This window comes from Oncorhynchus keta, chromosome 2 (assembly GCF_023373465.1).
Source record: "Oncorhynchus keta strain PuntledgeMale-10-30-2019 chromosome 2, Oket_V2, whole genome shotgun sequence".
NCBI classification, from domain to species: Eukaryota; Metazoa; Chordata; class Actinopteri; order Salmoniformes; family Salmonidae; genus Oncorhynchus; species Oncorhynchus keta.
The window spans coordinates 24370637-24389206 of record NC_068422.1 but is presented as its reverse complement, the minus strand read 5'-3'; the positions used below and the strand labels follow the sequence as shown (position 1 = coordinate 24389206).

Sequence of the window (18570 nt, the reverse complement as noted above, 5' to 3'; positions counted from 1 at the left end):
GCAGAATAACTGTAGTGTACTGCAGTTGAACTGCAGTTATTTTGCACTCTAACTGCAGTTACACTGCAAAATTACTGCAGTAAAAAATGCTGTGTTATTTAGGACGCAGTATTTGCAGCATACTGCATTTATATTGCACTCTAACTGCAGTTATACTGCAGTCCACTGCAGTTGTACTGCACTCTGACTGCAATTTTTTTCTCCTAAAGGGAATGATGGCTGCGGAGACCAAAGATTATCAGAAGGATTTTAAGGCTGAACTGATGTGGAATCAATTTCAATGGCTGCTCAGAAGTGATGGAACATCAGCAATTTCTTTACTTCACAAGAACACAGAAGATTCTCAATTAGAGGTAACCTAACGTTTGCTAGTTTGCTAGCTTAGCTGGGTAAGTTAGCTAGCTAGATAACGCTACAAGTCCTGTATTGACCTCTGAAAGCCATAAGCTAAATCATATAGCAATCTTTTGGTAAACAAACTGTCAGTCAATTTCGCCTATGACATGGTAGTATGCTAGACTGACCTTCAGCAGAGTAAACACGTTTGTTTGTTCGTTCTATCTTTGACTGACGTTAGCTAACATAAGCTAGCTAATGTTACCAAATAAAGAGTATATCAATTTGGTAGCCATATATTCCACCTTTTTCTCGAAAACACTAATGTAACTAAAAATAAAATGTTCAATATTGCCAACTCACTCTGTGTGTTGGTAGCAATGATGAATGTGTATAAATTGTCTATGGTAGGTTAGTTGGTTCTCAGCCAGTCTCAACTGGGTAGCATTCTAGTCTCAGCTGGCTGCCAGTTTAGTGGCTCTAGTTAGCTAACAGCAAGCTGGCAATATTGAAATGTCCATGTTAGGTATGCTTAGCTAGCCAGTCTAGCAGACTGGGTGTGGATAAATTAGGTACTGTTGTGTATTTTGTTGTAGGTGGTACAGAATCTAATTTCACCAACACACTTCCAACCCCTAGCTCTCCACAAGGTGAAGGTAAATTGTCCAAAATATTTACAATCTGACGGCTTTATTTAAGTTAGCTCAATTTATAGTAAGCATGGTATAAACATGAGTTGGGTAGTGTTTGTAGGGTTTATGTTATGGGGTTACAGGTGGTTAGAGGTAGCCTGAGGACCACAGCGTACCTTCCAGACTATGTAATAAATTTAGTCTACCCCTCTCTTCTGACCTTTTCTTTTTGTAAACTTAGGTTATCTGGAGTCATTCCACAGTGCCCTAATGAATGACATACCCAAATCTAACTGCCTGTAGCTCATGCACTGAAACAAGGATATGCAAATTCTTGGTACCATTTGAAAGGAAACACTTTTAAGTTTGTGGAAATGTGAAAGGAATGTAGGAGAATATAACACATTAGATATGGTAAAAGATAATACAAAGAAAAACTTTTTTTGTATGTCTTTTGTACCATCATCTTTGAAATGCAAGAGGATTTTATTATTCCAGGTGCAATTTAGATTTTGGCCAACATACTCATCATTCATACACATCGATTATTTTACAAACAGCATGGGCAAACAGCTTGTTGTACAAAGACAAAAATGGTCCAATAACTACAGTCAGCTCCAAAAGGGGGTCTTTTGGGGGGTATTTTCATCCAATCGGGTGAACCGTTTAGAAATTACAGCAGTTTTTGTACATGGTCCCACCAATGTAGGGAACCAAAAGTATTGTCATACCCTAATCTGTTTCACCTGTCTTGTGCTTGTCCCCTGTGCATTTATACTTGCGTTTTCGGTTTGTCTTTTGCCAGTTCATCTTGTTTTGTCAGGTCTTACCAGCACATTTCCCGTTTCTCCTGTTTTCAAGTTCTTGTTTTCTAGTCTTCCCAGTTCTGACCTTTCTGCCTTCTGACCTGGAGCCTGCCTGCTGTCCTGTACCTGCCGGACTCTGACCTGGTTTACAAACCTCTGCCTGCCCTCGACCTGCCTTTTGCCTGCCCCTTTGTGATAATAAATATTCAGAGAATCGAACTATCCGCCTCCTGTGTCTGCATCTGGGTCATATCCTGAGTCGTGATAGTACGAACTGGCCATGACTGACCCAGCAGACTCAGACAGCAGACTCAGGAGGCGGACTCAGCAGACAGCAGACTCAGACCTCGTAACTCTGTCTCCTCCCAAGGAGCCACCATTGGAAGACACGAGGAGCTACTTCAAAACCTTATGAAAAGAGTCCAGACCTTGGCAGAATGCCATGATCACGCTTTCAATGTATTGCTGGAGCAATTCCGCAGATTATCTACTCGGCAGCAAGCCACTACGATAACACCCAAACTCTCAGTAACCCCACTACCAGCGTAGCCTCTTCCCAGCCTACCCCAGCTTCCCGAAAACGCAGCTTACCTCCTCCAAAGTGCTACACTGGAGATCCAGGAACCTGCCGGGCGTTTCTCTCCCAGTGCTCCCTTATCTTCGAGCTGCAGCCCTCTTCGTTTCCCTCCGGTCGCTCGAAGATAACGTACCTGACAACGCTGATGTCCGGGAGGGCACACGCCTGGGCTACGGCAGTGTGGGAGCAACAATCCACCATTTGCTTCAGTCTGGAGGAGTTTGAGGCGGAGGTTGGAAAGGTGTTTGATTCTTCGTCGTCCGGGACGGAGGCTGCTCAGAAGCTACTTCAGCTGCGTCAAGACCCCCGTAGTGTGGCAGACTATGCAGAGTGCCTGCAACCCGGAGTCTCTGTTTGACACATTCCTTCATGTATTATTGGAGGTGGTTAAAGACGAGCTCGCAGCCCAGGAGCTTCCCATGGACCTTGACTCTCTCATAGCCTTGACCATATCCATATCCTATAGACATCTAATGACACCTGCCTCTGATTGAGAACCATACTAGGCAGGCCGAAACATAGAAGTACCCCAAAACATAGAAAAACAAACATAGACTGCCCACCCAACTCACGCCCTGACCATACTAAATAATGACGAAACAAAGGAAATAAAGGTCAGAACGTGACAGTACCCCCAAAGGTGCGGACTCCGGCCGCAAAACCTTAACCTATAGGGGAGGGTCTGGGTGAGCGTCTGTCCGCGGTGGCGGCTCTGGCGCGGGACGCGGACCCCACTTCACCATTGTCTTAGTCCGCTTTATTGTCCGCCTCCGTGGCTTTCTAACCATGGCCACCCCTCTCAATGACCCCACTGGACAGAGGGGCAGCTCGGGACAGAGGGGCGGAAGCTCTGGACAGAGGGGCGGAAGCTCTGGATAGAGGGGCAGAAGCTCTGGACAGAGGGGTAGAAGCTCTGGACAGAGGGGCAGAAGCTCGGGACAGAGGGGCAGAAGCTCGGGACAGAGGGGACGGGCTCTGGCGCCTCAGACTCCGGCAGCAGCGCCGGACAGGCGGGAGGGAGGAGAAAGAGAGACAGCCTGGTGGTTCCTGTGGCAGCCCCACGCACCAGGCTGTCTCTCTGTCTCCTCCCTGCAGGTGGTCCTGTCTGTCCGGCGCTGCTGCCGGAGTCTCCCGCCTGTCCGGCGCTGCTGCCGGAGTCTCCCGCCTGTCCGGCGCTGCTGCCGGAGTCTCCCGCCTGTCCGGTGCTGCTGCCGGAGTCTCCCGCCTGTCCGGCGTTGCCGGAGTCTCCCGCCTGTCCGGCGCTGCTGCCGGAGTCTCCCGCCTGTCCGGCGCTGCTGTCGGAGTCTCCCGCCTGTCCGGCGCTGCTGCCGGAGTCTCCCGCCTGTCCGGCGCTGTGTGTTAAACAAAGTGTTAAACAAATCCAAATATATTTGAGATTTGATATTCTTCAAAGTAACCACCTTTTACCTTGATGACAGCTTTGCACACTCTTGGCATTCTCTCAACCAGTTTCATGAGGTAGTCACCTGGAATGCATTTCAATTAACAGGTGAGCCTTGTTAAAAGTTCATATGTGGAATTTCTTTCCTTCTTAATGCATTTGAGCCAATCAGTTGTGTTGTGACATGGTAGGGTGGGTATACAGAAAATATCTCTTCTTGGTAAAAGACCAAGTCCATATTATGGCATGAACAGCTCAAATTAGTAAAGAGAAATGACAGTCAATCATTACTTCAAGACATGACTATCAGTCAATGCAGAAAATGTCAAGCACTTTGAAAGTTTCTTCAAGTGCAGTCACAAAAACAATCAAGTGCTATGATGAAACGAGCTCTCATAAGGACCACCACAGGATAGGAATAGCCAGAGTTACCTCTGCTGCAGAGGATAAGTTCATTAGAATAACTGCACCTCAGATTGCAGCCCAAATAAATACTTCACAGAGTTCAACAGCCAAATCTCAACATCAACTGTTCAGTGGAGACTATGTGAATCAAGCCTTCATGATCGAATTGCTGCACACACAAAAACTACCAAAGGACACCAATAAGAAGAGACTTGTGCCAGGAAACATGAGCAATGGACATTAGACCAGTGGATGAGTCCAAATGTGAGATTTTTGGTTCCAACCACCATGTCTTTGTGAGAAGCAGAGTAGGTAAACAGATGATCTCTGCATGTGTGGTTCCCACCGTAAAGAGTGGAGGAGGAGGTGTGATTGTGTGGGGGTGTTTTGCTTGAGACACATGAAAACTTTTGACTGGTACTGTCTATACAGTATATATTGTGTTTTATGTGTATATTTATGTTGTATTATACACGGTGCATTTGATAAAGAGACCTAGGTCTCAATATGTCTTCCCTCTTAAAATAAAGGTTAAATAAATACAAATAAGTAACTTCAAACTGTGACCGGAGTTTGTAAAGAAGAGGAGAATCTCAGTTGAAAAATAGAGTAACAAACTGAGCAACTTACCAATCACATGGCTGATTGGTAAGATATCTAGGGCTCCGTTTTGATCTGTCCAAGAGCTTGAACGATAAGGATTTCCTGTGAATTATATTAATCAATAAAAAAGTAATACAATTATACATAAACAGCAACTTCACACACCTTTGAGTTTTCCTGAATGGGCAGAGGCTATGGTTTTTGTCAGTCTTTGGAGCTTCCACTCTCTTTCCTCATATCGCCTCATGTGTATCTCTCTCCAGGACTCGTACTTTTCCAGCTGGGTATTCCTAAAGTCTTGCTGACAGTGATTTTCCCATAAGTGATCAGTCAATCCAACGTACACCTGTCAGAGAGCATTGGCTGATCAGTCGCAACGACAAATCTGCTCACAGTAGATACTGACAAAATATTTCTTACAAATCTAAGCCATCACTATTCACAGCAATGAGGTGGAAGAACTTGGTGTAAGAAACATGAAAAAACATCACCAAGTCTATCACATGCCAAGGTGAAGCCATTACCTATGCAATCCTATCAGATATACAGGAAGTACTTGTGAGTAGGCACGCAGGGGTAAATATAATAATAAATATATGCCATTTAGCAGACATTTTTATCCAAAGCGACTTACAGTAATGCATACATTTTACCCATCTATGGGTCAAGTTAGGGTATAGGTCAAGAATGGATGAAGTTAGATTTAAGGGTTAAGTATGGGTCAAGTTAGGTTATCAGAGGTCTTTCCAGCATTAACCCTTACAGGCACAACACTTAAATCAGGACACTTCAAAATCAGCCTAAGACTGGGATTCTTACCGGGTTGCATTCTTCAAAATGAAGCAGCTGATCAGGTGTACAGTGCTCTAGTACTGGCTGAGTCAGCTCTGGTTCCCTGAGCCATACTCGCAGTCACTGTTCTGCAGTTCCCGGATACATTGCCGGTACAAGGACATCATGGTTGGCAGAAAAGCACATGGAACCAGAATAGACCTGCCTCTTCTGGTTCATAATGGCAAAGCAAAACAGGTTTTTAGACATTTTTGCACATTGATTAAACATAAAAAACAGAAATAACTTATTGATGTAAGTATTCAGACCCTTTGGTATGAGACTCGGAATTGATCTCAGGTGCATCCTGTTTCCATTGATCATCCTTGAGATGTTTCTACAACATGATTGGGGTCCATCTGTGCATAATTAAATTGATTGGACATGATTTGGAAAGGCACACACCTGTCTATATAAGGTACCACAGTTGACAATGCATGTCAGAGCAAAAACCAAGCCATGACATCGAAGGAATTGTCTGTAGAGCTCCGAGACAGGCTTGTGTCGAGGCACAGATCTGCAGAAGTGTACCAAAAAAAGTTTTCAGCATTGAAGGTCCCCAAGAACACAGTGGTCTCCATCATTCTTAAATGGAAGAAGTTTGGAACCACCAAGACTCTTCCTAGAGCTGGCCGCCTGGCCAAACTGAGCAATCCGGGGAGAAGGGCCTTGGTCGGGGAGGTGACCAAGAACCTCTTGGTCACCCTGAAAGGCTACCAGAGTTCCTCTGTGGAGATGGGAGAACCTTCCAGAAGGACAACCATCTCTGCAGTACTCCACCAATCAGGCCTTTTTTAGTAGAGTGGTCAGACAGAAGCGACTCCTCAGTAAAAGGCACATGACAGCCCACTTGGAGTTTGCCAAAAGGCACCTAAAGGACCCTCAGACCATGAGAAACAAGATTCACTGGTCTGATGAAACCAAGATTGAACACTTTGGCCTGAATACCAAGAGTCACATCTGGAGGAAACCTGGTGCCAACCCTACCGTGAAGCATGGTGGTGGCAGCATCATGGTGTGGGGATTCAACGACAGGGACTGGGAGACCAGTCAGGATCGAGAGAAAGATGAACAGAGCAAAGTACAGAGAGATCCTTGATGAAAACCTGCTCCAGGGCGCTCAAGAGCTCAGCGAAGGTTCACCTTCCAACAGGACAACGGCCCTAGGCACACAGCAAATACAACGCAGGAGTGGCTTCGGGACAAGTCTCTGAATGTCCTTGAGTGGCCCAGCCAGAGCCTGGGGACTTGAACCCAATCGAACATCTCTGAAGAGACCTGAAAATAGCTGTGGAGCAACGCTCCCCAACCAACCTAACAGAGCTTGAGAGGATCTGCAGAAAAGAAGGGGAGAAACTCCCTAAATCCAGGTGTGCCAAGGTTGTAGCATCGTACCCAAGAAGACTCGAGGCTGTAACTGCTGCCAAAGGTGCTTCAACAAAGTACTGAGTAAAGAGTCTGAATACTTATGTAAATGTGATATTTCCGTTTTTGAAAATAGCTGTGAAGCAACGCCCCCCATCCAACCTGACAGAGCTTGAAAGGATCTGCAGAGAAGAAAGGGAGAAATTCCCCAAATACAGGTGTGCCAAGCTTGTAGCGTCATACCCAAGAAACTGTTTTGAGCAATGAGTCAAAGCAAGTACGTTAAGTACCTTGAGGTCTCTTTTGGAACCAATTTCTTATAGTGTCTGACTAATAAGCCTGACTGCTTCTTCTGCAAACAGTTTCCAGCTTTACTGATTCCGGTCTCCTAATCAGAATCAAGACAAACATACATTCAATTGATTAAAAATCGGTGCATGCAAGCCACAACTCTTCATGCTAAATTATATATAATACATTAACACCAAAAATTAAGTATAGGAGTGTCTTACTGCAAGAATGTCTAGGGTTACAGCCAACTCCTGTAGTTTCTTTATGGTTTTTAGGATCTGTAAATAAACAGATGTCTATGCATAAACCATAATGTTTAGCATAAACCTTCAGTTTACATTAGGATCAGTGGAGGCTGCTGAGGAGAGGGTGGCTCATAATTATGTCTGGAGTGGAGCAAATGGAATTGCATCAAATACATGAAAACCATGTGTTTGATGTATTTGATAAAATTCCACCAATTCCGCTCCAGCCATTACCATGAGCCCATCCTCCCCAATAAAGGTGCCACCAATCACCTGTGATTAGGATACATTATAATACTGTCCTTACATGATTATAATGGCCAACATTATTGTTTATCATGATCTACCATGGACATCATGCAGAATTTGTGTGAAAAAGTACAAATGAAAATGTGTATGAAAGCTGAAACAAATTGACATACATCCCAAAATGGTAATCCTTGTTTCGGTTGACTAGAAAGTCAGAATTGCTGAAGGTGCATTCCGAGAAGGAGCTATGTATGGGAACACCCCCCGCCCAGCTAGGCTACTCCTTTTACTATGAACTATAAATGGGCAATGCCTGCATCCACCTCGGTTGTAAAATGTGGCTGCCTATGTAGCCTACTGCATGCATGTTTGCAGCAGAGGCCCCCACATGCAGCCCAGAAACACAAGGCACACACTTAAAACAAGGTCTTCACACATGACAGATGGCGAGCGCTACATCTGTATTCATAATCAAACAAAACCATTCCAGTAAGTGTTTCTGCAACTCAGTGCTGAATTGACAGACAGCAGCCACAAGTTGGGCAACTGACTGGGTTGTTAATTATAGCACCAGGGCATCTCCCCTTCCCTCCAACACTCTCCTCCACCCCAACTTGGTCTCATAGGCTAGATGTAACATAGTAACCTTAAATCTGGGAAAAAACTGAAATGAGTGTGATATGTTACGTTTGGTATTGTTACATAAGTCCAAAGGTTACTTATGACAAAATTGAAAGTAGGATGCTTGGTCGGGGTGGGTGTAATGCTCCGGGTGTCGTGGGTGTGGAGTCAAATGCAGGAGACAGAGTTCAATGCTGTGCGTCTTTTAATAGCACCAACGCACCACAGGGTGCTCACAAAAGTTACGTTCCCAAACACAGGGAATCAAAAAATACAATGGAAAAAAATCACGACCAGGCACAAACACGTACCTTTACAACAGAGCCGAAGGTTACAATGAAATAATCCCGCACAACAACCAGGCGGGCCGGCTGTCTAATAAAGACAAACTAATTAACATAAACAGGTGCTACCACTAAACATACAATAAGGGAGAGGAAAAACAATCAGTGGCAGCTAATAGGCCGGTGACGACGACCACCGAGCTCCACCCGCACGGGAAGGGGAAACACCCTCGGTCGGACTCGTGACAGTGGGCGTATAAAGCGACTGTCTAGCAACCCAAAGGTTGCATGTTCAAAACTCATCACGGGCAACTTTTGCATTTTAGCAACTTTGCACCCTCTTACGACTTTTTAGCTACTTTGCCAATACTTAGCATGTTAGAAAACCCTTCCCATAACCCTAACCTTAACCGTAACCACTAGCCTAATTAATCTTAGCCCCCTAGCTAACGTCAGCCACCTAGTCACTGTTAGCCACAGCAATTTGGAATTCTTATTATATTGTAATGACCTGACTAGATCATAAATGAACAATTGTCCAGACAGAGGCTTGAGTTTACGAATTGACGGTTTATTACACCAACTTTACACAGGCTACTGTTTGGGCCGTAGCACACGCCAAATAGATGACAGATAACCCACAAGCCAATCGTGACCTTCTCTTGTGAAACCCAGACGTAAGAGAGAGAGAACAAAGGCTGAACCTGGTCTTAACTTCCAATGCTCCAACCCCCTGCCCAACCCCCCTCCACGCCACTCCGCCAACCACCAGGATGCCCGGCATCAGAACATTCCAGGCATTCCCGTGATTGGCAGATAGCAGGTTGATTGACAGGTCGGACCCCGCAAACACCGGGTACTGGTCAGTACAACACAACCACCTCCTAGCCTAACACATAACACACAGCTGTCTGTGCGGGTCGCTACAATATCATATGTTTTGCAAATTCTTAACATATTGTACGAATTGCAATTCGGAACATATCATACAAAATGGATGATGGACATCCACAAAGTAATGCATACCATATGAAACGTAACATATCATACGAATTGGCGTGTCCCAGATTTACGTTTACTTTGTTATGTCTACCCCTGCTTCTCCACACTCCCAATCCAATCTAAAGTGGTGCCTTCCCAATGCCTTCTCAGACACAGCAGCATACAATCAGTCACAAGAAACTCCCATGTAAACTTTAACTATAGTTGTTTGTAAACTCTTTCAAACATTAATTAGTGTCAAACAAAACAAGCATTTCATGAATTGATTTAGGAAACAGCTCTACAGACAATATGCGTGTTTAAAATATAATCGGCCATGTGATTTCTTTCGTAAATCAGTAGCCTAATGTACAATAATTGGGATTCAGTCGACAAAGCAAACGAGGGCTGCCAAATTTGAATCATTGGAGTCTATTACTGTCCAGGATGTGAGTAATTGTACAATAAAGAATCAGATTAAAACAGGCAATTACACTTGTTGTTAGTGCGTCTAAAATACCTTCCTTGCTTCTTTGATTCTTTGAGCTTAAGTTTTAACTGCAACTGTGACTGGAGTCTCTGACAATTTTATGGGATTTCCTCTGACACTGCCTATTATATAGGTCCTTGATGGCAGGAAGCTTGGCCCCAGTGATGTAATGGGTCATTCAAACTACCCTCCGTAGCGCATTATGGTCAGATGCCGAGCAGTTGCCATACAAGGCGGTGATGCAACCGGTCAGGATTCTCTCGATGGTGCAGCTGTAGAACCTTTTGAGGATCTGGGGACCCTCTCCTGAGGGGAAAAGGTTTTGTCATGCCCTGTTCACGACTGTCTTGGTATATTTGGACCATGATAGTTTGTTGGTGATGTGGACACCAAGGAACTTGAAACTTTCGACCCGCTCCACTACAGCCCTGTCGATGTCAATGGGGGCATGTTCGGCCTGCCTTTTCCTGTAGTCCACAATCAGCTCCTTTGTCTTGCTCACATTGAGGGAGAGGTTGTTGTCCTTGCACCACACTGCCAGTTCTCTGACCTCCTCCATATGGACCGTCTCATCCTTGTCGGTGATCGGACCCACCACTATTGTGTCGTCAGAAAACTTAATGATGGTGTTGGAGTCGTGTTTGGCCACGCAGTCGTGGGTGAACAGGGAATACAGGAGGGGACTAAGTACACACCCCTGAGGGGCCGCAGTGTTAAGGATAAGCGTGGCAGACGTGTTGTTGCCTACTCTTAGCACCTGGGCGCAGCCTGTCAGGAAGTCCAGGATCCAGTTGCAGAGGGAGGTGTTTAGTCCCAGAGTAAAATCAAATAACATTTTATTGGTCACATATACATGGTTAGCAGATGTTAATGCGAGTGTAGCGAAATGCTTGTGCTTCTAGTTCCGACCATGCTGTAATATCTAACAAGTAATCTAACAATTTCACAACAACTACCTTATACACACAAATGTAAAGGAATGAATAAGAATATGTACATAAATATATGGGTGAGCGATGGCCGAACGGCATAGGCAAGATGCAGTAGATGGTATAGAGTACAGTATATACATATGAGATGAGTAATGTAGGGTATGTAAACATTATATAAGGTGGCATTGTTTAAAGTGACTAGTGATACATTTATTACATCCCATTTTTTATTGTTGAAGTGGCTAGAGATTTGAGTCAGTATGTTGGCAGCAAATCAAATCAAATCAAATCAAATTTATTTATATAGCCCTTCGTACATCAGCTGATATCTCAAAGTGCTGTACAGAAACCCAGCCTAAAACCCCAAACAGCAAACAATGCAGGTGTAAAAGCACGGTGGCTAGGAAAAACTCCCTAGAAAGGCCAAAACCTAGGAAGAAACCTAGAGAGGAACCGGGCTATGTGGGGTGGCCAGTCCTCTTCTGGCTGTGCCGGGTAGAGATTATAACAGAACATGACCAAGATGTTCAAATGTTCATAAATGACCAGCATGGTCGAATAATAATAAGGCAGAACAGTTGAAACTGGAGCAGCAGCACAGTCAGGTGGACTGGGGACAGCAAGGAGCCTTCATGTCAGGTAGTCCTGGGGCACGGTCCTAGGGCTCAGGTCAGTTGAAACTGGAGCAGGAGCATGGCCAGGTGGACTGGGGACAGCAAGGAGTCCTCATGTCAGGTAGTCCTGGGACATGGTCCTAGGGCTCAGGTCCTCCGAGAGAGAGAAAGAAAGAGAGAAGGAGAGAATTAGAGAACGCACACTTAGATTCACACAGGACACCGAATAGGACAGGAGAAGTACTCCAGATATAACAAACTGACCCTAGCCCCGACACATAAACTACTGCAGCATAAATACTGGAGGCTGAGACAGGAGGGGTCAGGAGACACTGTGGCCCCATCCGAGGACACCCCGGACAGGGCCAAACAGGAAGGATATAACCCCACATACTTTGTCAAAGCTCATCCCCACACCACTAGAGGGATATCTTCAACCACCAACTTACCATCCTGAGACAAGGCCGAGTATAGCCCACAAAGATCTCCGCCACGGTACAACCCAAGGGGGGGCAACCCAGACAGGCCGACCACAACAGTGAATCAACCCACCTAGGTGACGCACCCCCCAGGGACGGCACAAGAGAGCCCCAGCAAGCCAGTGACTCAGCCCCCGTAACAGGGTTAGAGGCAGAGAATCCCAGTGGAAAGAGGGGAACCGGCCAGGCAGAGACAGCAAGGGCGGTTCGTTGCTCCAGAGCCTTTCCGTTCACCTTCCCACTCCTGGGCCAGACTACACTCAATCATATGACCCACTGAAGAGCAGCCACTCAATGTTAGTGATTCCTGTTTAACAGTCTGATGGCCTTGAGATAGAAGCTGTTTTTCAGTCTCTCGGTCCCAGCTTTCAGTGTTGCTTGCCTCAAAACGAGAATAAAAGGCATTTGGCTCGTCTGGTAGGCTCGCGTCACTGGGAAGCTTGCGTCTTGGTTTATCTTTCTAGTCCGTAATAGTTTTCAAGCACTGCCACATCCAACGAGAGTCAGAGCTAGTGTAGTAGGATTCAATCTTAATCCGGTATTGACGCTTTGCTTGTTTGATGGATCGTCTGAGGGCATAGAGGGGTTTCTTATAAGCGTCCGGATTTGTATCCCGCTCCTTGAAAGCGGCAGCTCTAGCCTTTAGCTCGATGCGGATGTTGCCTGTAATCCATGGCTTCTGGTTGGGATATGTACATACAGTCACTGTGGGGATAGCGTCATCGATGCACTTATTGATGAAGCCGATGACTGAGGTGGTGTATTCCTAGATGCCACTGGATGAATCCCGGAACATATTCCAGTCTGTGCTAGCAAAACAGTCCTGTAGTGTAGCATCCGCGTCATCTGACCACTACCGTATTGAGCGAGTTACTGGTACTTCCTGCTTTAGTTTTTGCTTGTAAGCAGGAATCAGAAGGTTTGAATTATGGTCAGATTTGCCAAATGGAGGGCGGAGGAGAGCTTTGTATGCATCCCTGTGTGTGGAGTAAAGATGGTCAGATGCCGAGCAGTTGCTGCAACCGGTCAGGATGCTCTCGATGCTCTTGAGGTATTCAAATTGGTTGACAACTAGGCCTGTGATATCAAGCCAGAAAGATGGATTTTTATGTAGTCTACACTATATGAAAAGTTATTCAGGGTGATCCCAGCTGTCATATTACAAATCAATATACTCTTGTTTGGGTGTCGGATTGGTTTCAGCCTTCAGAGTCTCCAAACTCATGAGTCTTCCTCACACGTATTGTGCAATACTTCTATTCGCATATGCTCAGAGGAGGAGCTTGCCCAGCTCTTCTGGCACCATTGAGTATAGCGAGTCTCTCTCTCCTGCACACTATCTGGAGGTGCAAGTCTTTTCTTCACCGGCTTCTCATATCTTTGGTAAGTAAGTCCCCGTTTAGGCCATATTATTCCTATGTCACTGAATTTTCTCTGTGTCTGTCAATGAAAAAAGTTGCCTATATGTGTGTCAACCGGTTTGGTTTGATGTTGGCACAGTGACACATTACAGTAGCCTGATGTGTAAGTTTGCAACCATAGTTGTATTGTCAGTGTATTTCCATCAGATTTCCAAATAACTAGACAAGTTTCTACTATAGGCTAAATATTTTATTGTAGGCTGGTATTATTATTGGCTGTAGATCTGATTACTTTTTCAATAATGTTTGGGATTTTTCATTAACCTTTCCGATTATTTCACATTTATAATTTCTACAAAAGTGGATTATTTCATTGATTAGTTGATCATTAGGACTTCTTTAAAAAAAAATCGTAATAATTACAGAACTTTTTAGAAGGACATTAGGCCAGGTCCTCATGCCACAAAGTCTATAAAAGGAACGTCATGGTTGAACTATCAAGCGTTGCTATTCCTGGACATGGTACTGATAAATCATGACAGATGCAGAGAGAGGAATGTTGTCTTGCTGACTTGGGCTATAGCATTATTCCGGTATAGTCCTACTATACCTACTGTTGTTTTAATTTATTTGATGGGTGGGGGAAGTTGGCAGTTTATAGTAATCATATTGACGTTGATTGCCAAACAAAATAGCTTTAAATTTGTATTAAATATAAATGCCAAAAATGCAACTAAGATAGAATAGGCCTTCACGTGGTTTGGGAATGTAATGTCCTTGTCACAATCCTCTCCAAATGTCAGAAGAAAAAAAAAAGGTTATATTTTCATTAACGTGTTGAACTTTGGTTAAAATATCCAAATTGCAGTATAAATGCATACCATTTTTTATTTATTATTCAGACAGCCTTATGTAGCCACTTCATTCCCTTATTCACAGTTTATATGAATATATACTTTCTTAACACTTATTTTTCTAAAAACTGCATTGTTGGTTAAGGGCTTATAAGTAAGCATTTCACTGAAAGGCCACCTGTTGTATTTGGCGCAAATTTGATTTGATTTATTCAACCACTTAGTCAATTATTCCACAACATACATTGTCACATAGCAGCAGCAACATATCAGAAACATATATAACATGCATAAATGCAGTATGCAGTACTGCATAAATGCAGCATAAATGCAGTAGTTCTTTACTTACCTATTATTCACTTAATAGCTTTTTTTGCACCATTGGTTAGAGCCTGTAAGTAAACATTTCACTGTAAGGTCTACTACACCTGTTGTATTCGGCACACGTGACAAATTAACTTTGATTTGATTTGACTGGTATTTTCTAAAAGCAGGCCTACTTATAACCACAAATACAGGTAATGATTATTACCTACTATATTACACATTTGATTTTGACAATATTTTGTATGACAATATTTAGTAAACTGTACATCAGTCAGATTTGCCTTCAATGTATTATTTACCATTTGGTGTTGCGATTGTGATTGTTAATATCAAAAGGTAGCTCTCTCTCTGTCATATTATTATTTTCTTTACAGTAGATCTGGGCTGTGTCCCTCTGCTGCAGACATGGCTCCCAAAAAGAACAAGACTGCAAAAAAAAACAAAGGGGATATCAATGAAATAACCATAATGGTCGAGGATAGCCCGATCAATAATATCAATGGGCTGAATACCTTGTTGGAGGGAGGAAACGGCTTCAACTGCATCTCAAGTGAAGTCACTGACCCTGTTTATGCTCCTAATCTCTTGGAGGGTCTTAGTACCATGAGGCAGGACAGTTTCCTCTGTGACCTGACCGTCTCCACCAAGTCAAAGTCTTTCGATGTCCACAAAGTTGTCATGGCCTCCTGCAGTGAGTACATTCAGAATATCTTAAAGAGCGATTCCGCCCTCACAAAGATCGACCTGAACGACCTTTCACCCACAGGCCTGGCCACAGCCATCACATACGCCTACTCAGGGAAACTAACCCTGTCGTTGTACAGCATTGGCAGCACCATCGCAGCAGCCATGTTGTTGCAGATCAACACCCTGGTGAAGATGTGCAGCGACTTCCTCATGCAGGAGCTCAGTGCGGAGAACTGCATGTACGTGGCCAACATCGCCGACACCTACAACCTCAAAGAAACAAAGCAGGCCACCCAGAAGTTCATGAGGGAGAACTTTATAGAGTTCTCTGAGATGGAGCAGTTCCTGAAGCTCACTTACGAGCAGATCAACGACTTCCTCAGTGATGATTCCCTGCAGTTGCCCTCTGAGATTACAGCCTTTCAGATAGCCATGAAGTGGTTGGACTTCAACGAGAAGAGGCTGAAATACGCCCCAGATCTTCTGACCAACATCCGCTTCGGGACCATCTCAGCCATGGACCTGGTCAACCATGTCCAGAGTGTGCCCAGAATGATGCAGGACCCAGAGTGCCATCGTCTTCTAGTGGACGCCATGAATTACCACCTGTTGCCCTACCAGCAGAACATTCTGCAGTCCCGCAGAACAAAGGTACGTGGTGGCATCCGGGTCATGCTGACAGTGGGTGGACGACCGGCCTTGACGGAGAAGTCTCTCAGCAAAGAGGTCCTATACAGGGATGATGACGATGTATGGAATAGGCTCACAGAGATGCCAGCCAAGAGCTTCAATCAGTGTGTGGCAGTCCTGGATTGCTTCCTTTATGTTGCTGGTGGTGAAGACCAGAATGATGCCAGGAACCAGGCTAAACATGCTGTCAGCAACTTCTGCAGGTGAGGATTTGATTCTATATAAGCTTATTCTATTGTAAATGTATTTTCTCTGCTCTTAAAGTATGGCCGATATTACACAGACCATGATAGGCTATTGTACTGTACATTCAATTGTGTATTGAATAATAATATGTATCTAATAGATTTTTTTGGGCAATTAGGTATGATCCTCGATTCAACACCTGGATTCATTTGACCAACATGATCCAGAAGCGCACCCACTTCAGTCTCAACACTTTCAATGGCCTCTTGTTCGCTATTGGTGGTCGTAACTCTGATGGATGCCAGGCTTCAATGGAGTGCTACGTGCCCTCCTCCAACCAATGGCAGATGAAAGCCCCCATGGAAATCCCCCGGTGCTGCCACGCCAGCTCCGTCATTGATGGCAAAATCCTTGTTAGCGGTGGTTACATCAACAATGCGTACTCCAGGGCTGTGTGCAGCTATGATCCTTCCACTGATGTGTGGCAGGATAAGAACAGTTTGAGCTCCCCTAGAGGCTGGCATTCCGCTGCTACAGTCGGAGAACGGGCTTACGTGATTGGTGGCAGCCAGCTGGGTGGCCGTGGAGAGAGGGTGGATGTCTTAGCTGTTGAGTGTTTCAACCCTCACAATGGGCAGTGGAGCTACTCTGCCCCCCTGAACACAGGAGTGAGCACTGCTGGTATCGTCAGCATGAATAATAAGATTTATCTTCTTGGAGGCTGGAACGAGATTGAGAAGAAGTACAAGAAATGCATCCAGGTGTATAACCCTGACCTCAATGAATGGACTGAGGATGATGAGTTGCCAGAGGCTACAGTTGGCATCTCATGCTGTGTCGTTACCATACCCACACGCAAAACACGAGAGTCCAGGTCCAGCTCAGTTTTATCTGCGCCAGTCAGCATATAGAGTCTGGTAGGTCGTTTGAAAAGTAGTTTACTTGCTAATGGAAGCAAGACCAAAAATTCTGTAGCCAGTTCATTTCAGAAAATCCTTTATGGCTTTCAATGCAGAAAGTGATCATCCCTACTTAAGGTCAGAAAAAAAGTAATAACATACAAATGTCGCGCATGCAACTAATCTGGAATTGAATCAGATATATTCAAATGGTTTTCATTACTTTTATTAAGGCTTTAATGTGTGACAATTCAGGAAGTTGTTTTGTGTTGTGAGACTAATTAAAATCTTCTATTATGATGGGAACATTTATTTTATTTTGGGGCCTATTCAGCCATAATAGTTGAATGAGCCTATACTCCACCGACCATAGCTGTTATTCCCAATATAATACTTATTTGACGGCATATATGCTAATAGTATCAGCATTATTTGTACAATACACATACACATGCCCATATATTGAACCCTTATTATAATGTCACTATCATTAGTTTCCAGTAACATAAAGCTAAATACACTGTATATAGTATAAACAAAGACTGGACATATGATGATGGAATACTGTATACTTAAAACATCATATACAGGTATACAACTGTGAAATAACATTTCAAACTTGAAAAGAAAATGTCTCTGAAATTAGATGTCAAGGCAGAAGGTAAAGGAATTAATCTGTTGCTGGATTAATAAATCATGAAGAAATTATATATTGTACCTACCAGGAGTAGGTGCTGTTGGTTAGTATTTGTTGCTTATTTTACTTGAGCATTTAACACACTACACAGTACAGTTATGTGAATTGGGATGAATTTGATCACTCTTTTGAGATCTGCCTGCATAGCAGGAAATGCAGATGAGCTTAGTGAAACCCATAAATTCACTGAAAACCCATACTAACACATGGTTATATTAACAGCACTTTTCATGTAGACTACTTTTGGCCAGCTAATAGCCTAACCACCGATCAAGCAACATTGTGGACTAAACATTCAAATCCTGTTGCTGCAGGATTATTTTGCTGTGACAATATAGATCAAATTATGATCCTATGTACTGTCTGGGAGAATGTAGTTATGATGAGGGTTGAATGGGGTCAAAAATGGATTTGACAGTGGTCAAATATGTTTTGTAAAAAAAATGGTGAATACTGGAACATTAAGCTATTAGCCTGAGCTGTTAAGGGTGTGGGCACTCTGCAACAGTGCCTCTTAATTTCCCTGAAAGCTCATAATTTGTCTTGTTCTTATGTTTACATTTTTAAAAGGTGCCCTCACTTGTAGGTGAAGCTGGATTGTCTCATCATACTGTACTACTATTGCTGACTCTGTAAAACAACACCTTTCACTGCACCTATAGCCTTTTTCTTCAAGGCTATACACCACTAGGAAAAGAAAATGACATAAATATTGTCTGAACTTGA

General features: G+C 44.0%; 1 protein-coding gene across 2 annotated transcripts; it reads left to right on the top strand.

Moving 5' to 3' along the window:
• The first annotated feature begins 13398 nt into the window (after positions 1-13398).
• LOC118398353 (kelch-like protein 31) lies at positions 13399-18570 on the top strand. 2 transcript variants are annotated; one of them, XM_035793620.1, is made up of 3 exons: positions 13399-13526; positions 15063-16265; positions 16427-18570. In XM_035793620.1, exons 2-3 carry the CDS (start codon positions 15091-15093, stop codon positions 17157-17159), a joined length of 1908 nt encoding a protein of 635 aa, XP_035649513.1. In that variant the 5' UTR covers positions 13399-13526; positions 15063-15090; the 3' UTR covers positions 17160-18570. The 2 variants fall into 2 exon arrangements, with proteins under 2 accessions (XP_035649513.1, XP_035649505.1); XM_035793612.1 differs by having other exon boundaries at positions 13409-13526; positions 15060-16265.

Excerpts from the sequence above, each read along its gene's own strand:
- LOC118398353 (XM_035793620.1), top strand. The coding sequence starts at position 15,091 with ATGGCTCCCAAAAAGAACAAGACTGCAAAAAAAAACAAAGGGGATATC. Across the intron at positions 16,266-16,426 it reads GCTGTCAGCAACTTCTGCAG|GTATGATCCTCGATTCAACA; the intron begins GTGAGGATTTGA and ends TTGGGCAATTAG.